Source organism: Tursiops truncatus, chromosome 1 (genome assembly GCF_011762595.2).
Source record: "Tursiops truncatus isolate mTurTru1 chromosome 1, mTurTru1.mat.Y, whole genome shotgun sequence".
Lineage (NCBI taxonomy): Eukaryota > Metazoa > Chordata > Mammalia > Artiodactyla > Delphinidae > Tursiops > Tursiops truncatus.
The window spans coordinates 38,643,772-38,668,140 of NC_047034.1; the positions used below are offsets into that span (position 1 = coordinate 38,643,772).

At 42.2% G+C, this 24,369-nt stretch overlaps 1 protein-coding gene across 17 annotated transcripts in view; it reads left to right on the forward strand.

Moving 5' to 3' along the window:
* Positions 1–24,369, forward strand: part of HHAT (hedgehog acyltransferase) — a 368,333-nt gene that overhangs the window by 53,066 nt on the left and 290,898 nt on the right. For 15 of the 17 annotated variants that reach the window (XR_012331015.1, XR_012331016.1, XR_012331010.1 and 12 more), the window contains one exon: positions 10,530–10,643. The exons of the other annotated variants lie outside the window; for them this stretch is intronic. Coding sequence is in view for 10 of the 15 variants with exons in the window: in XM_073802932.1 (XP_073659033.1) it covers positions 10,530–10,643 (114 nt within the window). In the remaining 5 variants the exon portion in view is untranslated. The remainder of the gene's footprint in view (positions 1–10,529; positions 10,644–24,369) is intronic. 17 annotated transcript variants of the gene reach the window in all.

A 24,369-nucleotide genomic window follows, 5' to 3' on the forward strand; every position in this document is an offset into this window, starting at 1 on the left:
AAAAGGTCTATAGGGATGGGCACTAAGTAAGGTTCCTGGAGCAATTCCCAGAGCCACCCTGTAAAACCGTGGCTGCTGCCCAGCTCCTGGCTGGAGAATGCAATGCTATGGTGCACTAGTAAAAGCTGCCACACCAGGAAGCTACAGCACCTCTGGACTGACTGGACCCTGGAGCCTCCACCGTGGCTGCTGCAGAATAACAAAAGCCTCTGCCACCATTCTTTCAGAAGTCTCAAAACCCATACATTTTTATGTTCGTTCTTTCACCTTCAGGTCTGTGTATTTTTTCATCAGAAGCTAGGTCCAGAGGGAATATGCTAGCTACAGGGAATTCTGGGAAATGTAGTTTTTTGCCTTCTAACCTCTAATGTATAGGAAGTCAAACGAGAAGTGGTCGGAGGAGTGTTGATTGAGGCAATTGGCAGTATCAGCCACGCAGAGCAGATATTTTATTTTGAGAAGAAGGTTAAGATGGTTGCTTTCCCAAGGCATTTTAGATGTTGCAGCTTCTCTGAATGCAGATGTTCCCCTTTTGTTAATCATGGATTCACTCCTTTCCAGTCCAGTTTCTAGAACCTTTCTGCTTTCCTTTCTTTTGACTGGGTTTGAGGAAATCTTGAGCAGGTCCCCTCTCTACTTCTATCTATCTCCATATCTATGAGCATCTCTATCTGTTTCAGGATATACAGCTTGAAAACTCTCAGATTTATATTTCTGGGGCTATCAGAATAAAATAGAGTTTGTTGTTTGTTTTTTTGTTTGCATATTTACTTAACAAACACACACATAGTACTTAATAAGTACTAGGCACTATTCCAAGTGTTTTCCATATTTTAATTTATTTAAGTCTTATAATTAAACCATGAAATAGACCCTCTATTATGACAGTACTCTATTTTGTCCATCTCTTTAGAGCAAGTAATTGATACAACCAGAGGGTGGGCCTTGAGTTGGTGAAGATAATCTGCAGAGCACATCATACACTAGAAATATTCCGTGAGTTTCTGTTCCCTAACTGTGATTATAAAGGCATTTAAGGATAGGTGCCAGGTTCTCCACTTTTTGTATCTCTTATTCCCTTTTCCCGGTAGACTGTGTTTACACTAGGTTCTTAAAAATGATTTGACCCATATGTCATTCAGTTTATTCAACAAGCTTTTATTGAGTGTCTAGTATGTGTTGGTTTCTTGGAGGATACAATGCTGAATATACATGTAGTCCCTTTTGGGGCAGGGGGAGAGGTCACAGTTTAGTGGAGAGGCAGCTCAGTAACCTACAATTAAAGTACAATGTGGTAAATTGCCATGATATGGGTAACCGTCGTACATTGAGGGAAAATAGACAAGGGACAATCTGTCTGGACTATAAATGGATGGATTAGGTAAAGCTTCCTGGGAGAGGGCTTGCCTGACCTGAGGCCTGAAAGGTAGGTCATCATCCTGATGTTTGAGGGACAGGTTTCTCCAAGTAAAGGGAGCAAAGGGTGGGAAGTTTCGGCCATATGAACGCAGCACGTTTGGGTGGTCAGCACGGCCATGTTGCAGAACTGGGGAGAAAAGTTGGGTAGGATGATGAAGGCTGGGCAGGGCCAGATAGGAAGAGCTGCATGCGTCTTGCTGAGAATGTTTCTCTGGTTTGCTAAGGGGGAAACCTGAAGAATATTAAGTGGGAGAGTGACTTGATCAGATGTGATCCTAAAAATGTTACTTTGGTGCTGTGAAGAGGGAACAGAATGGGGGGAACAAGACCAATTGTGCAGAGAATAGTCCCCACCTTTGAAGTATGTCCAGTGCAGAGTACCGGGAGGAAAAAGATGTGCAGTTGCTCCGAGTTTTTCCTGGATAACCAAGGGGAATGGGTGTGCTGCAGCTGAGGCTTCTGTGGCCTTCGTAGAATCTGCTTCATCTGTAGATATAGACTTCAGAGCTGATAGTAAATTACCTAAAAATGCCATCCATACGTGTAATAAAACAATGTTCCTGACCTACTCTCACTAGGAGACAAGTGGTGGGGTCTAGGAGAAATGGTAATCCCTTAGAAGAGGGGCCTGCAAACCAGGGCCTTTGGACCAAATTTGGCCCTCCACCTGTTTTTGTGGGTACAGTTTTTTTGGAGCACAACTGCTCCCATTTGTTTATGTCTTACTATGACTGCCTTCGGGCTACACCATCAGAGTTGAGTAGTTGCCACAGAGACTCTATGGCTCACACAGCTGAAAATATTTACCATCTAGCCCTTTATTAAAGTTTGCTAGCCCTTGTTTCAGTGTGATTATTTTGATAGCAATACGCAGGATGGATTTGGAGGGATGAGTTCAATTTTAGAGGCATTAACATTTTTTAACTTTAGACTTTGCACTTCACCAATGAATCCCTTTAGCTTTTATGATCCCTTTAAACTCTAATTCTATAAATGCCATTTGCAGCAACATGGATGGACCTAGAGGTTATCGTACTAAGTGAAGTAAGTCAGACAAAGACAAATATCATATGCTATCACTTATATGTGGAATCTCAAATATGACACAAATGAACTTATCTACAAAACAGAAACAGACTCACAGACATAAAGAACAGACTTGTGGTTGCCAGAGAGGTGGGAGGGAAGGATGGACTGGGAGTTTGGGATTGGCAGGTGCAAACTATTACGTATAGAATGGATAAACAGCAAAGTCCTCCTGTATAGCACAGGAACTATATTCAATATCCTGTGATAAACCATAATGGGAAAGAATATGAAAAAGAATATATATATATAAAGAATAAAAGAATATATATATAAAATAAATATATATAATAATAAATAAATAAATATATAAATAAAATAAAAATAAAAAAATTAAACAAATAAAAAATAAAATATAAAAGAATATATATATGTGTGTATGTATATATACACATAGATATATGTATAACTGAGTCACTTTGCTATACGGCAGAGATTAACATTGTAAATCAACTATACTTCAATAAAATAAATTAAAAAAAATTCTAATTATATAAAGGAGGACTGACCAGCCTGAGGTCACATAAGGGTAGGTGACAGAACTGAGACTCAAGCCTGGCGCTCCTGAACGTGAACACAGTCCAGTCTCTGCCACACACAGCACACCACTGGCTCCATCAGCCACTTCGAGAATAAGGTCACTTTCCCTGCATTGTGATAGACACAAATTCGAGGTGAGAATAGTATCTCCGGGAAACAGGCAGGTCTTCCTCTGAGGCCACCCATGACAATCACTTTCCTCTGTGTTCTTGGTGTCCTTTACTGGGAGGGATGTTAAAGCCCACGATCTCCTCGTTAGTGATGTTAATTCCCTCTGTTAACTCTGTGGGAATCTCCACCCGTGCTCCCTTCAAGGCCCCAGAAGAGTGTAGCAATGAAGGTCAGATTTAACTCTGTTGAATCAATGGAAGTAGCTGAACATTCCAGTTAGGCTGCAGCTCTTCCTGAACCCTGAGGAATTGAATTTTACGATTCTAAGGTCCTGAACCCTCCTTCTGGTGGGTACTGAGCCAAGACTGTCTGCACCCGGGAGATTTCTATCACGTTCTTTCAGTTCCTGATCGCGTTTATGGATGGTAATAAATTTGCTGGTCAGAGCAGATTTCATCATTAAGTAAATAGCCATTTTAGCCTTTGTATCGATCTTAACAAAACAATAATTCTTTCAAACGAACCGAAAGAATTATTGAATTTAAAAAATTCAGATGCAAAATCCTGCAGACTGACAGGATTAACTTTTCAGGGAGCACTTTATGTAATAAGATATATCCCAAAGCCAATTTTTACCCCCTTATTTCCAGCCATTGCTGACGTTTGCCCCCAGGATGAAATTGGAATGTTAAAACAGCAGATTCCTCAAGTGTCTGCCCAAGGAGGTAAGCAGGCTCAGAGCAGCGAGAGGCCTTGTTGAAAGAGCTGAGTTCTCTGTGATGCTAGTAGAACTCCCCGTGGGCAGAGGGTTAGCTTAGGAAGCCTTTTTTTTTTTTTTTTTTGGCCTTAAAAACTCAAACTTGGAATGTAAAATGGTGTAGCCACTGTGGAAAACAGTTTGCGGGTTGCTCAAAACATTACACATAGCTGGTGATATGACCCAACAGTACTACTCGTAGGTGTAGACCTAAAAGAATTGAAAATGGGTATTTTAAAAAACACTTGTACGCAGATATTTATAGCATTAGTCACAGTAGACGAAAGGGGGAAACAGCTGAAATATCCATTAATGGTTGAATAGATAAACAAAATGTGGTATATCCCTATAACGGGATGTGATCCAGCCATAACAAAGAATGGCGTACTCATACGTGTTACAATGTGGATCGACCTTAGCAATGTTATGCTGAGTAAAAGAAGCCAAGTCGCACATTGCAGGACTCCATTTATATGAAATACCCAGCGTAGCTAAATCCATAGAGATAGAAAGCAGGTTCATGATTGTCAGAGCCTGGGGGAGGAGGGTGGAATGGGGAGTGACCAGTTAATGGGTACAGAGCTTCCTTTTGGGGTGATGGAAATGTTTGGAACTAGATAGAGGTGGTGGTTACACAACCCTGGAAGTGTAGATGCCACTGAGTTGAATTTAATGTGATGAATTCTATGCTATGTGAATTTACCTTAAACCAACAGCGGCAAAACAAGAAATTCCCCCAAACTCAAGCTTTTTCAGAATCCCTAAGTTGTGGAGTTTCGGTTCTGTTAAATCTTGGCAAATACCCTTCTAATAATATGTGAGTTAAAGTTTCAGCTACTGGTAAGAGCAGTGATTTATTGGAAAGTAGGCAAGGTCTTGGGAGAGTCTGGGTTAAAAAAACAGTGGTGGACTTGGTGTAACTGATTTTATCTGTGGGATGACTTCCTCAGCCTCCCTTGGGGTGTCTTGGTAGGTGCCTTGGGGTTGTACTTGGTACCAGATGCTTTAACAACATTTGAGTCCAGTGGTCTGGCCATATTAGCCATGGGATTATCTTCAGCCAATGTTAATTCAACATGGTCTGAGGAATGCAGGAAAAAAAAGCAGAGAAGGAGAGTTTTGGCCATTCCCCTGTGATAACACTGCAGGACTCCAGCTAAGAGGCCAGAAGTGAGGGTGCTGTCATCTGGTGAGCTTCAGGGCTGATGGGAATTCATGGCTAGAATAAGGAAAAATTTACTCAGTGGTGAGTTGGCAACATAAGATCTTCATTTGCCAGGAGTTTTTTCTTTTAACTTTCTGCCCTTGAAGTACTAGATGATTTTGAAAGAGATTTGAACCGCCAGATATGAGTACACATGTTAAAAAGAAAAAAAAAAAGGTCATTTGGCAACATTAGGAAATCATTTAAAATTCAAAATACTAAAGAGTAAACCTTTAGCACACCCATGTTCGTAACAGCATTATTCACAACAGCCAAGAAGTGGAAGCAACCCAAATGTCCGTTGACAGATGAATGGATAAATAAAATGTGGGGTATCCATACAGTGGTGGAATATTATTCAGCCTCAAAAAGGAGGGGAATTCTGCAGTATGCTGCAGCCTGGATGAACCTTGAGGACATTGTGTCAGGTGGAACAAGCCAGACACAAAAGAACAAATGCCGTATGATTCCACTTACATGAGGTACCCAGAGTAGTCAAATCCATAGAGACAGAAGTAGAATGGTGGTTGTCAGGGGCGGGGGTGAGGTATGAACGGGGAGTTACTGTCTAATGGGTACAGAATTTCAGTTTTACGAAACAAAGAGCTCTGGAGGTGGATGGTGGTGACGGTTGTATAACAGCGTGAACGTACTTCATGCCACTAAGCTGCACACTTGAAAAGGGTTAAGGTGGTAAATTGTATGTTACATATATTTTACTACGTGAGGCACAGACTCTGCAGCCTGAGGACCTGGCGCTTTAAAGTCGAGCTCTGTCATATATTAGCTGTGGGACCTTGGATGTGGTATTTAACCTTTCTGAAGATAGTTTTCTTTTTCTTATCTTGCTATAGGCAGAATCATAGCACATAGTCAGTCTGTATACCATAGTTTCTTCCCAATCTGGGGAAGAGGCTGATGACTGGGGAACTTGCTGGAACAGAACAGGCTGACAGTGTGGATGTGGAACTTGGAGGCCTGGGTTGGTGACATGGGAGTGTGAGGGGGGAATCTCTCCCCCCTACCCCCGAATGATGGGCACTCAGTCAGGACGCTGTCTGTAGGCGGGTGACTAGCTGTTCTCTTAGTATTTCTTTCCTTTAGTATTTTTTCCTTTAGGAAAAAAATAACTTTTTTTTTCCACCCTTTGAAAGCAATCTGCCCTTCTTCTTACATACAGGAAGGCTCAGGGCCAGATAGTGAAGTGACTTGTCCAAGTTTACACAGGGGGAGAAATGTGATGAGAACTTAGGTCACCTGATTTTTACTTCCCCACCATTTTAAAGGCCTACTGATTGTTGGGTGATCATGATAGAAATTTGTGGTTAAGTCAAGGTTTTTGCTCTCAGGAACTTACTATTTTTTCCCTCTAGAGAGAAAATACATGAAATAGCTAGAGTGAAAAGTGCTATACTCAATATGCTGTAGTAAAATGTGCTATCATAAAAGTGCTAGCATTGAGTTGTGAATTGACAGAGAAAGGGTTGCAGTGAGGGCCACCTGGAAGGGTGGAGAAGGCTTCACACTGGAGCTGACATGTCTGTGGATACGGGGAATTAACGAGGCATCCCCAGGGTTGGAAACGATTTGGTCGGATAGTGGGGTGTGCGTATGTGTCTGGGAGTGGTGGGGGAATCCAGGTAGAGCGTCAGCACAAGTAGAAACAGCTTGGAAAAGGGCTTCCTCTTTGGTATCAGACAGGACTGGGTTTGAAACCCAGCTCTGCCGCCTCTAGTTTTGCCTGCTCTGACCTCCAGTTAACTCATCTGTAACATGGATTACAAAAAAGGAGAGGTCTCAGTTGTATCTCTAGTGTGTGTAGATGAATGACACCACTGTTACCTGTCTTTCTTTGCAGTGGTTTTCAGAGTCCGGGGTGTTAGTGTTGGTACCGTGACCTCCTCCAGGGTGAGGAATTCTACATTTCTGCCCCCCGTACCTAGTGTAGAACTCTGCTCTGTATGGGAAAAGAGGCCCAGATCCTTTTCCTTGTTAAGAGTAGGAGAAATAACGTTTCACCAGGAAGTTAGAGTCAGTATTTAAGAGACCAAGAATCATCATGTCCTTAGAGTTCTCTGTTCTTGCCTCATTGCACACTGAAAACCTCAGAATGAATAACCATGCTTAACTCACTCAGTTTATTACAGGATGATGGTTGCTCTGTTTGTGAATATTAGGTGGTCAGCCTTAGTGTGTCCCTGCCTGGGAATGGTGTGGGGTGGTGTGAGGTGTTAAGGGTTCTCTGGGCTTATGAACAATGTAGGGAATCATGATTGATGATGTCAATCTCTACAACTTGAAATGTGGTCCCCAGGCCAGCAGCATGGCATCCCCTGAGAGCTTGGATGAAATACAGAATCCCAGGCCCTATCCCAGACTTCTTGGATCAGAATCTGCATTTTAGCAAAATCTGTAGGTGATTTGTGTGTCCACTGAGGTTTGAGAAGCGCTGATGTAGAAGATGGGTTGTGAATCTTGGAGTTCAGGCTCCCCTTTCTCCACGGGGGAGCCTTCCTGGTTCTGGCCAGCTAGAATTTATCCCCGGTTTATATTTGACTTCCTTACAGAACCAAAGAAGAGGCTTCTAATTGACTAAGAATTACAGGATCGAGAAAGAAAATGGGGAGGGAACAGAACATGAAAAAGTTGTTCTTGATTTGAGACTTTAAGATTTACCTTGAAATGAGTGAGCTCAGGGTCTATAAGGCTTTTGCTTATGGAATCAGGCAAGTCGACATTTTTCTTCCCCAAATCAGTAACTGCTACTTATTGGCCATCTTCTATTCATTAATTCAGCTCTTCTGTCCGGTTATTTCCTTTAGGTAAATATTTTAAATGGAGAAGAATAGACATAAGAAAAATGTTTTTATTTCCTTTAAATGGCTCTTTTCTGAAATAATTAGTGATGAGAGACTGTGTAGTTTTGATGGGATTTTTAAAAAAAATTTATTTATTTAATTTATTTATATTTGGCTGCGTTGGGTCTTCGTTGCTGCGCGCGGGCTTTCTCTAGTTGTGGCGAGCGGGGACTCTGCTTCGTTGAGGTGCACGGGCTTCTCATTGCGGTGGCTTCTCTTGTTGCAGAGCACAGGCTCTAGGCGTGTGGGCTTCAGTAGTTGTGGCACGTGGGCTCAGTAGTTGTCGATCATGGGGTCTAGAGTGCAGGCTCAGTAGTTGTGGCACACGGGCTTAGTTGCTCCGCGGCATGTGGGATCTTCCCGGACCAGGGCTCGAACCTGTGTCCCCTGAATTGGCAGGTGGATTCCTAACCACTGCACCACCAGGGAAGCCCTGTTGATGGGATTTTACCAGCACAGGGTTTTCAGTAGTTTTGGGCCTTAGGATGAAGCATAAAGGTTTTTTGGTTTCTTGAATGTTATGAGATATTATTTCATTTTTACCCCCTAGAAATTAAACTTGGACAAGTTTTGAAACATAGGTATAAGTCTGAGGTGATGAATTCTAATGTAATTCTGAATGTTCAAAAACATTATTTATATTTAAAAAGCTAAAATGTTGGGATTTTTATTTTGAGGGGGGTAAAAAAATTCCATCTTGGTTTTTAGCGTCTGCATCCGCGTTACAAAGTGGCATTTTACTAGCATGGCCTCATCACATGACCTTTGCGCCTTTAATCAGTTGATTGACTCTCCACTAATTTGACATTTTTAAGATGGGGAAGTGAGGTCTGGAACAGGGATAAAGCCCGGTTGACGATTTGAGTTCTTTGCTCTGCTGCTGTCTGGGTGTGCAGCGTGGGCACGCCCTGGGCTCTGATGTAGTCAGTCTTTGAATGGAAGGAATTGGACTAGATCTATGATTTTCATGGGATGGGGTCTCTATGAGCAGGTTGTGTGTGTATCAGGATCTTGGTTGTGGGGAAAACGTGTTGTTTGAGAAGCACAGTACTGCTGTCTTTCTTCATTTGGAAAATAGAAAAACTTTTTTTTTTTTTAACAAGAGGCAACATGTAAAGTGTGATACAATCTTAGCTGGTTAACACAGGATGGAAAGCACATGGGACTAGCAGTTAGTGGCAAGTAACAATCTTTAGTGAGTACTGTGTGCCGGGTACTGTTTTAAAATTTTGATATGCATGTATTTTCAGTTAAACCTCACAAATTCCTAGAAAATCAGTCCTGTTGTCCTATGAGCAGACAGCGGAAAGGTGAAGTATCTCACTCAAGGTCATCACAGCCAGTATGTAGATAGATCTGGGATCCAAGCCCAAGATGAATCGGCAGCCTTAGCTGCTACATACATTTGCTACCTCTACATCCATAGTCTGATATGAATCAAGGTCACTTCAATCTGTATTTTACCTTCTGAAAAAAAGTTTTGTACTATGTGTAACTTGTATGAAATTGCCCCTCAATCCTCAGGTGCAAAAAAAAAAAAAAAAAAAGAAAAAAATCGAAAATAATCCTATTTTTCTTTAAACCCAATTAAAAATTTGACTCAAAGTTTCACTTGTAGAGACTGATGAGATGTTCAGTATCGGTAGATTAGTAGTCAGTGGGGGATTCCTTCGTCACCCACACGATTTGGCTAGAAAATTCTGAGGGCCTCAAATCTGCACTCCATCCTGGTGGTGCCGAGATGCTCATGGGCCAAGCCCACATTCTCTGTTTGAGAGTGGCCAATCACTGTGCTTATTCCCTCCATGCTCAGCTTGGCTGCCATGATCTCCCCGGAGCTCCTGAGGCCGAGGCTTTATAGGTGTGAGCCCCCAGGTGTCCATGGGTCCAATCTTTCCAGAGGTTTTTCACCTGCCCCTGTCAGGGAGCCATATAGACACAGAGCCTGGTACAGACGCAGACAAAGGGCACTGACGGACATAGCTTCCCAAGGTGAAGGGAAGTATATCTTTCATTCTTTCCTTGTCATCTTATAGGGAATTAGTTAATTTCTCTATCAAATTATCCTCCTGCCTGTAAGTGACAGCAAGATTTAACATGACTGACCTTACACAATTTTATTAGTGTCCAGTGTACATTTCTCTTGCTGGTGAAAGCATCTAGGTGATGAAACTGAGATAACCTAAGTTGTTATTTGTACTATCTATGTGACGCTGGGTAAATGACCTGAATTCTTTAAGTCTCTGTTTCATATTTTATAACGTGGGGTCAATAATAGTTTCTGTCCCATAGACGGTCCAGAGGTTGGGGGATCAGCTTTAACAGAGACACTCAGTGGGGGAATGGCAATGAAACCAGCTAAGCTGGAGGGGAGGGTATAAGTAGGTGCGGTGTGTGGTGGGGTAGATGCTGGAAATGTTGTGTAAATGCCGTTGTATAGCATTTGGACTCACACTGGCTTTCTTCTTGCAATTGTTTTATTAACTGGAGTTTGTGTTCTGCCTCAAACACGTACCAAGATCCCTCTGATAAACTGCTGTTTTGGCCGATTTAGGACCCAACTGACTTTGAGTGGAGCTTCTGGATGGAGTGGGGCAAGCAGCGGCTGGTGTGGCTTCTCCTTGGCCACATGGGTGTGTCTCAAGTAGCCAACCTGCTTGCAAGGAAGGTACGGTTATGTGCATCATTTCCGTTTAAGCTTCTTTCTCCTTTGCTTTTTGTGAAGAAAGAGACCTGAGCTAGCGAATCAGGAGACATGGATATTAGCCTTGGAAGACTGGAAAAGATGGGAAAGAATTGTTACTGGTCAATAGGATAAATTATCAGATAAAAAGATAAAAATAAAAGATAAAGATAAGATAAATTGTTAATGATGTTGATAAGATAAAAATGTCATACATGCTTATCCTGTGCTTACTTCCTCCAAGTCGTTTTTCAAACCAATGAATATGAAGGTTTTAGACTAAAACTAAACTTCAGATGGTATTCTTTAAGACCATTCTTAATCAAATGATCCTATAAAAACCCCCTGTTGAGAATATATGTGATTTCAGTTCAGAAGAAAGAGAATGATTTCATTAAGAAGTGGGAATGATTTTCATGTCAAGTAATTTATGCTACAGTAGCTGTTATAGATCAGAATTCTAGTATTTTGCTCTTTCCTTGGCCTGGTTTCGAGAACAAGAGATTCTTCCAAGAAGTTGTTTGAAAAGTGCTTTTGCAAGAGCTGGGATTGAGAACCTCTTTATATTGTAGCTAATACGGGGCCTGAGATAGTGCCAGGAGGATCTTTCTCTAGTGTAGGGGCCAGGCTTTGTCCAGCATCCTCTCATATATGCATCTTGCCTCTGTGGTTTCCTAATCTGAAAAGAAATGAGTCTGTGCTTGGAATTCTACCCAGTAAAAACAAAGCACAGCCAAAAATGGACTTGGAAGTCAACCCAGGAGAAATGTTTGATTCTTAGAGGTTCACGGAGGTGAAGAAACTGAAGGGACAGAAGGAGCAGGAGCCTCTGGGCTCAAGAGACCTGGACGTGAACTGAGAAAACAGTGCCATGTGCTTAGAGATGTCACCGGACTTGGGCTATTTTTCAGCTCTTTCCTGAAAATTGGTACTTTCTGGGCCTGCTTCTCATCCTGGAATACAGAAAATCCCAGTAGCACACCAACTTTCTTTGTTTTAAATATGATAATGATTACTTTTTTGTACTCAAGTGGTTTCCGTCTTCTAAAGTAGCAAAAAATTAAAAATTTTAGATGCTGTCAGATCTGAATATATTTTAAAATTTCATACAACTTTCTTTTTTTCAGTTTTATTGAGATGTAATTGACATATGGCACTGTATAAGTAAGGTATACAGCATGATGACTTAACATACACATATTGTGAAATGATTACCACAATAAGCTTAGTTAATATCCATTGTCTAATATAGATACAAAGAAAAAACGAGAAAAAAGAAAAGAATGTGTTTTCCTTGTCATGAGAACTTTTAGGATCTATTCTATTCTCTTAGCGGCTTTCAAATATACCATACAGCAGTGTTAACCATAGTCATCATGTTGTACATTATATTCTTAGTACTTATTTTTCTTATAACTGGAAGTTTGTACCTTTTGATCACCTTCATTCAATTTTATATAACCTTCTGAGCAAACATAATAATAAGTAATCCATTGTTTTTTGTATTCCTAAACTAGTTATGAACATATCCACCTCAGCCTTCATTAATGTGTTTCTTTTCTTCCACAAATTTGTTTGGTATTTGCTAAGACATCAATGTTTCTAGAAATTTAACATTTTTGTTTCTAACACAAAGTTTCTCTGCCCCTAGATAAATGACTTACTGCCCCTAGGTCTTAGTTTTCCCATCTGTAAAATAAATAGCTTAATACTTGTGTTTTCTATCTCTGTGGCGGGGCAGGGGGGGAAGATGAACTATTTTGAGGAGTATGTGAAATTCAGCCCGTCTCACTACTGCTGCTGTGGGAAAGGGTCAGCTGTCGTGGAGGGGAAGAGTGCTGGATGATGGATTAGGTCCTGGGCTTTCTCATTTGTTAGCTTTCTGACCTTAGAAAGGCTTTTCACCACTGAATCTTAATTTATCATTTTCTGTAAAGTAGGGTTGATGAGATAGTATTATTCTTTTTCTTTTCCTCCTTTTAAAACATGGTGGGCTTCTCACTATTCACAATAGCCAAAACATGGAAGCAACCTAAATGTCCATCGACAGATGAATGGATAAAGAAGATGTGGCACATATATACTGTGGAATACTACTCAGCCATAAAAAATGAAATAATATCATATGCAGCAACATGGATGGACCTAGAGATTATCATACTAAGTGAAGTAGGTCAGAAAGACAAATACCATATGCTGTCACTTATATGTGGAATCTAAAATATGACACGAATGAACTTATCTATGAAACAGAAACAGACTCACAGACATAGAGAACAGACTTGTGGTTGCCAAGGGGGAGAGAGGTGGGGGAGGGATGGATTGGGAGTTTGGGATTAGCAGATGCAAACTATTATATATAGAATGGATAAACAACAAAGTCCTAACTATATTCAGTATCCTGTGATAAATCATAATGGAAAAGAGTATGAAAAAGAATGTATATATATGTATAACTGAATCAATTTGCTGTACAGCAGGAATTAACACAACATTATAAATCAACTGTACTTCAATAAAATACATTTAAAAAAAAAGGTGGGCTTCATTTGTTAGAACTTTCATTAAAAAGTAAGGATGAAACATGGAAAAGGTAGGACAAAGAGGAAGCACCAAAGAAATGGCAGAAATAAATGCAAATATATCAGTAGTCACAATCAGTGTGAATGGACCCAATCCACCCCCCAACCCTAGAAAAGGATTGTCAGACTGGATAAAAGTAAAACAGAAAAAAAGGAAAATAAACAAAGAAATAAAACAGCATCCACAGGGGTGCTTCCTAGCAAGATATACTTAAAATGGAAGGACACAAGGACACAGAGTGTTTGAAAGTGAAAGGATGGCGAAAGGTGTTCCAGCAAATATAAGACTCATCTTTGTCCCGTCCACCTAGATACTAGTGCAGTTTCATTAATAGCTGGCAAAGAACATTATTTGTGACAAAGAGGGTTCTTGTTTAATGATAAAATGTTCATTTCATTAGGAAGATATTATAATTCTAAGTTTGTTTATTTTCCTTCCAAATATAGAAAGCAAAAGTTGATCAATACCATAAAGATAAATAGATATATCTGTGATTTTAGGGAGAGATTTTAACATAATTTTATCACTAATTGATATATCAGATAGAAGAAAACAAATAATACAATTAATAAGCTTGATATAAGAAATGTAAATGGGGACTTCCCTGGCGGTCCAGTGGCTGGGACTCCATGCTCCCAATGCAGGGGGCCTGTGTTCGATCCCTGGTCGGGGAACTAGATCCTACATGCCACAACTAAGACCTGGCACAGCCAAATAAATAAATAAATAAAAAGGTAGTTTATAAGCGGGCTATGAAGGATCTTAAATACTATAGTTTGGGAAGCAGGAATCCACTGAAGGTTTAAAAAAAAAAAAATAAACGTAATGATTACATCTAACAACTGGAGAATTCACATCCTCTTAAAGAACACATAGAATATTTATAAAAACTGACCACATCTTAACCATAAAGTAATTTTCAATGAATTTCAAAGACTGTGTTTTAAATAGGTTACCTTCTCTAATCCCAGTGTAATTAAGTTAGAAACCAGTAACACAATGACCTGAAAACTGTAATTCATTTAGAAATTAAAAGAGAAAGCAAACTTTAAAATAACAATAGGTAAAAAAAGAGATCATACTGGAAATTAGAAAATAGCTAGAAATGAATAAAAAATATATTACATATCAATACTTGTAGGGTGCTACTTGGATAATTTTAAGTTTATGTAAGTGCATAACTTTACATGCTCCTATTAAAACAAAAGAAAAGCTGAAAATTAATGAGCTAAGCATACAACTTAAGAAATTAGGAAAGAACAGAAAAAAGAAACGAAGAAGGAAGGAACAAAAATAAGAGTAGACATTAATGAAACAATCAGTGGCATGATTGGTCAAAAAAAATGCACAAATAACCAATATTAGGTGTGGAAAAGAGGATAAAAAAATATAGTAAGGATATTTTGCACAACTTTATGACAATAATTTTGAAAACTTTGGCAAAGCAGACACATTTCTAGAAAACGTGTCTTACCAAAACTGACTCATGAAGAAATAGAAAGACTGAATAGTACTATAACCATGAAAAGAAGTTGAGTAAGTAGTTAAAAATCTATTTGTAAAGAAAACAATAGTCTAACACAGCACTTCTTCCAAACATTCAAGGCACAAATTATTTAAATCTTTTCCAGGCTTTTTCAGAAAATAGAAAAAGAGGGAACATTCATTTTATGAAGAAGAGGGCATAAAATTGATACCAAAATCAGAGTATGCGCCCTACCGGATACTATGACTTAATGAAGATATAATAATTAGGACATTGTTGTATTGGCACCAGGATAGGTAAATAGACCAATGTAACAGAATAGAGTTTAGAAAATACTTGTACATAGATGGAAACTTGATTTTGACAGATGTGGCATTTCAGATCTGCGTGGAAAAGATAAACGTCAATAAACAGTGCTGACACAATTGTTGAGTCATATTAAAAAGAAATGAATACTTACCTCATACCATTCATAATCATTTTCAAGGTGAATTAAGTCCTTAAAATAGGACTTCCGTGGTGGCACAGCAGTTAAGAATCCACCTGCCAGTGCAGGGGACACAGGTTCGATCCCTGGTCCAAGAAGATCCCACATGCCGCAGAGCAGCGAAGCCCGAGAGCCACAACTACTGAGCTTTTGTGCCACAACTACTGAAACCTGCACGCCTAGAGCCCATGCTTCGTAACAAGAGAAGCCCACGCACCACAGCGAAGAGTAGCCCCCACTCGCCACGACTAGAGAAAGCCCGCGCGCAGCAACGAAGACCCAATGCAGCCAGAAAAAAAAAAGGACTTAAAAAAAAAAAAAGAGTATGAAACTTTTAGCAAGCATGATGTAGGAGGAGAATATTTCTTGATGGTAGGGTAGAGAAAGATTTCTTAATTAAGACACAAAAAGTATAACCTGTAGAGGAAAAATTTGATAAGTTTAACCATATTAAAACCAAGAACTTATCAATGTATAATAATCAATGTACATCTTTGTATGTATCCAGAAACACAGTGAAGAAAGTGAAAAGGCAAGTCACTAATTGAGAAGTTATTTGCAACCTGACAGAGGTTTGGTATTGGAATATATAAAGAAATTTCAAAAGGAAAAAGCAAGTCACCCAATAGAAAAAGGGCTCAATATGGGAAAAGGAATTTGCAGAAGAGGAAACACAAATGACCAATAAACTTATGAAAATGTGTTCAACTTCATTAGTAGTCAAGCAAATATACCTTAAATCTACAAGATACCATTTCATACTTTCAGTTTGGCAGAGATAAAACAAAAATCCCCTGATGATATCAAGTACTGGCCACCTGAACTCATACAGAGAGGTTGTGAGTATGTGTTGGTATGGCTTCTTTGTATTACATTACCTAGTGAAGTCAAAGAGGTGCAAAGTCCACAGCTACCAGTGCTAACTTGGACATGTTCCCTGCAGAAGCTCTTCTCTGCCAATCAGGGGACATGAGCCAGGACGTTCATTGCAGCAATGGGATTGTAGTAACAAAGAGGCAGAAGCAATCCAAATATTCTTTATGGGGAAATGGGTGAATTGTAGTGAATTTATTCCATGGAAAGGAATGAATTATAATTGTAATTGTCAACGTGGCTGAATTTCTGGATCACGACATTGAGCTAATAAGGCAAGTTGCAGAGGAATCTATCAGATATGCTCCTATGCACATAGAGCTGTACAGACTACATTGATATACATTCATGTGTATGATCACAAAGATGAGATAGCCATGAAAATAAGTTCAGGATAGTGGTCACATCTCGTTGGGGAGATAGAATCAGAGGGGAGAGGGATTCCCCTGGTGGCACAGAGATTAAGAATCCGCCTGCCAATGCAGTGGACATGGGTTCAATCCCTGGTCCAGGAAGATCCCACATGCCATGGGGCAACTAAGCCTGTGCACCACAACTACTGAAGCCCGCACGCTCTAGGGCCTGTGTGCGGCAACTACTGAGCCCACGTGCTGCAGCTACTGAAGCCCGTGTACCTAGAGCCCGTGCTTCGCAGTAAGAGAAGCCACCACAATGAGAAGCCCGCGCACTGCAACGAAGAGTAGCCCCCGCTCACCGCAACTAGAGAAAGCCCGCACACAGCAATGAAGACCCAACGCAGCCAAAAAAAAAAAGCTGAAAAAAGAATCAGAGGAGAGATAACCAGGGCCCTTTTTTGGTTTGTTTGGTTTTGCTTTGATTATTTGTTTATTTATTTTTATTGAGGTATAATTGACATTTTTTAAATTGAGATGTATTTGACATATGCTCAGGGGCCCTTTAAAGCACTGATAGCTTTATCTTTCTTAAGCTGGTGCTAGGTATGCAGGTGTTATTTCATCATTCTTTATACCTTATAAACTTTATAAATATTCCTTTCCCTGTGTTTGATATGTGATATATTTTTCACTGAACATGTGGAAGGATGGTGTGGCAGGGAGAAGGAAAGATGAGGCTGCCCTGGGCACACTGAGTTTTCATCCCCTACCTTCCTCACCCTTCTGCCATGTGCATCAGGCCCAACATGGCCGCATCTGACTGGTCTCCTTTGCTTCCCACTCTTTGTCTTGCTACCTCTTGTTTGCTTCCTGTAGATCAGTGTTTCTCTAGCTTTTTTTTTTTTTTCATTATTTCTCCCCCAGGAGCATTTTTAGCTATTTTCCCCCAATTGTCACTTCCTCTTTATGACATTTTAATACCACAGATGTACTGTCTGTTTATGTACTGTGTACCTGCCTGTGCTTTATGCATAGAGGAAGGTTTTCTTGTCTGCAAGAACCAATTCCCCCCTTCCCTTGGAGCAGATATAGCCCCAGTAGACAGTGCAAGATGTAGATTAACCCTCTGCTCGTGGACGGATATTCCTCCCTCTTTCCAAATTTCCTCTGTTTTCAGCTCCTGTTTTGTACCTACCACCATCAGAAACCTACCTAGGTTAGGATATAGATGTTCCTGTGGTTAATTTGCTTGTAACTTTGAGTTAAGTCTCTTCCTGTTAGGAGTCCACATTCAGGGTGGCTAAGGGCTCCTGGCTGAAACCCGGCTTTGTTGCTTTTTAGTGATGCAGTCTTAAGCCAGTTAATATCTTGAAGGCTTTCTCCTCATTTGTACAACAGGGACGGTACCGCTTGCTTCCTGGGGTAGTGGTGAGAGTCCGATGGTTTTCAAGGTTGTGCTGGCATACATACGATGACAGCCAAGTAAGAGGTGACTGCTGCTGGGGTCCGCTGGCCTTTGCTGTGTGCCGCGACTGCGGTCTGTGTGTGCTCCTGGGAGCCGTTCCCTCTGTGGTGCTCAAAAAGGAGGCGACTGTCAGAACTTCTGAAACCCCAGAGGGCAGAGGCTGTCTGTCCAGCCATACCTACCTTCCTCTCCTGCATGTCTTTCTCTGACCCTGTTTCAAGCTTGAGCTGGGCTGTGGGAGAAAGGATGGGGAGACACAGTCCCGCCCCCAGGAGCTGAGTGAGAAGTGACAGAGGAAACCAGATCCTGATCAGGATGCTGGGAGGAGCGGGCCACATCTGCCTGGGGGTGTCAGGGAAGGCCCCCGAGGAAGTAGCTTGTGAGCTGTGCCTTGAAGGGAGTGGAAGCATCTGCTTATTTCAGCTTCCTGCATCTCATTACCAGGCATGAGTGGATAGGTGGACTTGTCTTTTTATCTGCAGAGCACATCTTATCCAAACTCAGTAGGAGGTTTTGTTTGCATTTTTCTTGGAATGTGGCAGAGTTTGCGCTGAGCCGTGTGTGTGTGTGTGTGTGTGTGTGTGTGTGTGTGTGTGTGTGTGTGTGTGTGTGGTGGTGGGGTGTCTCCCATCTCTTTGTGACCACAGGTTTGATTTGTGCAACAGCTGGTGGGCAGGGTTCTGGTCGGATTGGGGCACAGTGTGCTCTTTGTCTGAATCCGCTTGGTCCTTATGTAAGTATGAACCACAACTTTGGCCCCATTAGCTCCATGCTTTCACCACCTGGACTGAGTGTTCCAGATGGCCTTCATTTGGGTGGATGCTTTTGGTACTTATTCAGGGTGGAAGATTTGGGTTGCAGTCGTCTTTTGTTTCCCCATTCTGGGGGGCATCATGAACTGTGGACGATGCTGTGCAGAGGATTAGGCATTATCACTTCTTGCGGTTACAACCCTTGAACCCTGAAGGATGCTTCCCGCCTTCATCTACTATAATACCGTCTCTGCCTTTGTGGCCCTACCTCCTCCCAGAGAGGCAAAGAAGGGTTTATTTTCAAAAGTGGGATTTTCTTTTTCTTTTTTTTTTGCCATGACAAGTAATAAAACTTTCCACTGAGCTCCTCGGCCAAGGTTAAACGCCTTTTCTCTGGGTAGGGCTCTCTCTGGGATTTGGCAAGACTACATTGCGGGCAGTGCCCTGGGAGGGAGGGGAGGCTGAGTAACGGCTCTGAGCTTTGGCTAGGGGGTTGTTATGATTGGAACGTATGTGGGGTGGTCAGACAGTGGCCTCCTTTCTTGAACACCCTCACCACCTGAGACATTGCGTTCCCTGCCCTCAGAACCAAAAATACCCCCGTGCAAACTTTTTGAGAAGGCTAGCTGCGTGGGGGGCCGAGGCTGGGTGCTGTTGCTGACCACAGGGTGCGTTCTCACCTGACCGCTGACTGGCAGCACCTGCATTATTAGCACTGGGCCCCGGCTGGCTGAGCTCATTGGATGCAGGCTGAAAAGCGTGGTCCCATGGCGCTGGCTGAGACAAGTAAACTAACCTCTGGAAGGCCGTGGTGAACAGGCGCTCCCTTCCAGCCTATTATCGAAACCACACACCTAATAGGAATCTCATGCATTAATGGTTTTCCTGGAATCAGACTCTTCCACCTCCATCACTGCATCTCTAAGGAGGGATGAAATTGGCTTTGTTTGGGCCCACGGGGCTTTGCTCCCAGGAAAAGGAGGCTAGAAGGCCGTTGTGTGGACTCTGCGATGGTTTTGGTTATTTTCCCTTTTTGTTTGTGTGGGGATACACACACACACACACACACACCACACACCACACACACCACACACACACACACCACACACACAGCACACACCACACACACCACACACACACACACCACACACACACCACACACCACACACACCACACACACACCACACACACACACCACACACACACCACACACCACACACACCACACACACACACCACACACACCACACACACCACACACCACACACACCACACACACACACCACACACACCACACACCACACACACCACACACACACACCACACACACCACACACATACACACACCACACACCACACACACCACACACATACACACACCACACACACCACACACACACACACCACACACACACCACACACCACACACACCACACACACCCCCCCCACACACACACCACACACACACCACACACACCACACACACACCACACACACACACCACACACACACCACACACACCACACACACACACACACACCACACACACACCACACACACCACACACCACACACCACACACATACACACACCATACACACACATGCCACACACACACACCACACACATACACACACCACACACCACACACACACCACACACACCACACCCCACACACATCCCACACACACACCACACACACCACACACACACACACCACACACACACCACACACCACACACACCACACACACACCCCCCCCACACACACCACACACACACCACACACACCACACACACACACACACCACACACACACCACACACACACCACACACACACCACACACACCACACGCACACCCCCCCCCACACACACCACACACACACCACACACACCACACACACACCACACACACACACACACCACACACACACCACACACACACCACACACCACACACCACACACATACACACACCATACACACACATGCCACACACACACACCACACACATACACACACCACACACATACACACACCACACACCACACACACACCACACACACACCACACACACCACACACATACACACACCACACACACCACACACACCACACACCACACACCACACACATACACACACCATACACACACATGCCACACACACACACCACACACATACACACACCACACACCACACACACACCACACACACCACACCCCACACACATCCCACACACACACCACACACACCACACACACACACACACACACACACACATATATATATATTTTTTTTTCAGTAGCAGCTGCAGTTGATTATGTAGTATGCAATAAATTATGCCGTGCATAAGGGTTATTGATTGACTCCTTTTATTTATTTCTCAAACAGTGCCCCCCACTGAGTGGTTTCTGGGCAGATGTACAAAAAGAATTAATATACAGCAAAGTCTGGTCCAGTTGCCAGCAGGAGTCTTCACCAAGCCTTTGCACTTTTGTTCCTCCCTACAGAGGTGAGCTAATGAGGGGAACCACTCAGGCACATCCTGTTATCACTCAGTGTCCACAGCACAGAACAAGCTAACGCAGAAGGGAAGAAGAGATGGTGTGAGGGGGGCATGGCCAGCCAGCTCCTCCTGTGGCTGGGTCCTGGCTCCCTATGAGGAAGAGTTGAAGAATATAGATTTGCAAAAGAAAAGGCCGCAAGTCCATGGTCTTTTCTCAGGGGTGCTGATTTCAGCCTTTGAAACACGCCAGCTGAAATTGTTGATCTCTCGGAAGTCTTCCCTGGGGTGACAGGAATCAGGTTCTATCAGAGAGTCTGCTTTCAAAGGTTGGTGCCTGTACCCTATCAGTTGTGCACTATTTGAGGCTTCCCCCAGCACAAGATTGTAAGAGATCCCTGTGAGTGAAAACAGGCAGTAGGCAGTGAGATGTGAAATAACACCTTTTTATCCTATCTGCATTGGCAAAGCAGTCTGTTCATAAGGGGTTAGGTGTACAAGCAGAGACTTTGGAAATCAGCAGGTTTTCATATTAGTGACTAAAAAGCCCCAAATTTTGGTGCTAATTTCTTGTTCTTAGTCATAACTGCCAGGTTAAACCCCAATATCTGGGGAAGCATATCCACCCATCCGTCCACCCATCTATCCATCCAACTATTCTAACCATTCATTTATCCAGTGTTTATGAAACACTTGCTATGTGCTAGGTACCATGTAAAATTCTTACGTTATTGTATTATGAACAAGACAGGATATTAATTTGTTAAGGGAGCCTATCAAAAAGAGAGACGGTTATGCCCTGTTTTGAGAATTGGTTCAGTATAAACACAGGGGGCAATGGGAACCGAGGGCAAGTTCGCCTACCCAGTTCAGTCTGGCCTAATTCCATCAGAAAGGCCATAGTATTTAGTCTCGCTTTATCTCAACTGCCACGAAAACAGAGTACAGTTTCTTTCTTACTGTTTGTTAAACTTTTAAAAGTTTCTTCTCTTCCCCTGCCTTCCTTTTGGTCTCCTAATCAGGAACTGAAGAACCTGGAATAAAGAGAGTTAAGGGGGTCAGGAGAGTTCTGATGGGCTGGCTTCTTGTGCCCCAGCGAAGTTCACTCAGTCCATCTTATTGATGCAGGGTTCAGGTTGCTCACACTTTGATACCCTTTAAAAGAACATAATGGTAAATGCAAGTTAAAGCCACAGTGGGATTCCCCTGTCCAACTACCAGAGTTGATCAGGTAAAAAATAGTAACAACACCAAATGCTGGTGAGGAGGCAGCATTGGATCCCTTGTATGTTGCTGGTGGAAATGTGAAATGGCCACTCTGGGAAACTGTTGGGCAGTTTTTACAGAGCTCTAAACATGCAACTACCATGCAGCCCAGCAAGCTCACCCTTGGGCATTTATCCTAGAGAAATGAAAACATATTTACATAAAAACCTGTACATGTATATTCATTTCAGTTTTTATTCATAATAGCCCCAAGCTGGAAAACAGCCCAGATGTCCTTCAGCAGGTGAAGGGTTAAAGAAACTGTGGTCCATCCACACCGTGGAAACTACGCAGCAATATAAAGGGGGCAGTCCTTTGATACCTGTCACAACTTGGGTGGATTTCAGGGAATTATGCTGAATGAAAAAAAGCCAGTCCTGGGACTTCCCTGGTGGTGCAGCGGTTAAGAATCCGCCTGCCAGTGCATGGGACACGGGTTCGAGCCCTGGTCCCAGAAGATCCCACATGCCGCGGAGCAACTAAGCCCGTGCGCCACAACTACAGAGCCTGCGCTCTAGAGCCCGCGAGCCACAACTACTGAGCCCGTGTGCCTAGAGCCCATGCTCCGCAACAAAAGAAGCCACCGCAATGAGAAGCTCGAGCACTGCGACGAAGAGTAGCCCCCGCTCACCACAACTAGAGAAAGCCTGCACCCAGCAGCGAAAACCCAACACAGCCAAAAAATAAAAAGCAAGAAAATTAAAAAAAAAAAAAAAAGCCAATCCTAAAGGTTGCATACTGTATGACTTTTGGAATAGCAAAATTTTAGAAACGGAGAGATTATTAGTGGTTTCCAGAGATTAAGGATGTAGGGTAAAGGAAGCAGGAAAAAGGTGGGTGTGGTTATAAAAGGGCAATGCAAGAGATGCTTGTGGTGATGGAGCTGTTCAGTATCTTTACTGTGGTGGACACTGAACCTATATGTGATAAAACCTTTTATGTGATAAAACCGTAAGAACTAAACACACACACACACACACACACACACACACACACACACACACACACACATACACGAGTGCAGGTAAAACTGGGGAAACCTGAATGTCTGTGGATTGTTGCAATGTCACCATCCTGGTTGTGATATATTCTGGTTTTGCAAAATGTTACCATAGGGGGAAATTGGGTAAAGTGTCCAGAGGATCTCTCTGTGTTATTTCTTATAACTGCAGGAGAGTCTACAACTGTCTCAATAAAAATCTCAGTTAAAAAAAAAGCATCATATAAAATAACACTTGATTCGAATTTAAATCTCTAAATTAGAAACATCACAACCCAACATTAAATTAAGATTGTTTTATTTGTACACATTATTTGATCAACATGATTCTTTGTGCCTCATTTCAAGTGAACAGCAGTTTCCAATCATAATCGTCATTTGAACCTCTTAACTTAAATGAATTGGGCTATTCTGACTTTTAGGCAGATCTTTTATCAATTAATTAAAATTAATTAATTAAAATTAACTAATTGGTTTTAATTAATTAATTACATTGGCTGCGCTGCCCGGCTTGCGGGATCTTAGTTCCCGACCAGGGATTGAACCCAGGCTCTCAGCAGTGAAAGCACGGAGTTCTAACCACTGGACCGCCAGGGAATTCCCTAGGCAGGTTTTTAAATCTTGAACTTGACATAGATTATGTCTGTGACCAAAACTGTGCGTATCTGCCCAGATCGCCCTGAGAACTTGGAGAAAACGTTTTTAAAGCCTTTCTAGTGATGAATCAGAAGTATTGTTTTGGAATAAAACATAACACACTTTCTTTTTTAGTTTTGGAAAGTTAAAAGATTCCTGGCATATTTGATGTCAGAGGCTCAATGTCTGATATTTAAGCATTTTTGCTAAAGAGGACACAGGTTTGATAAACTAAATACATAAGCACTTTTGGAGTAGAAATAGGTGGGACCGGGCTGTCTTTAGGGCTTTGCATATGAAAACGG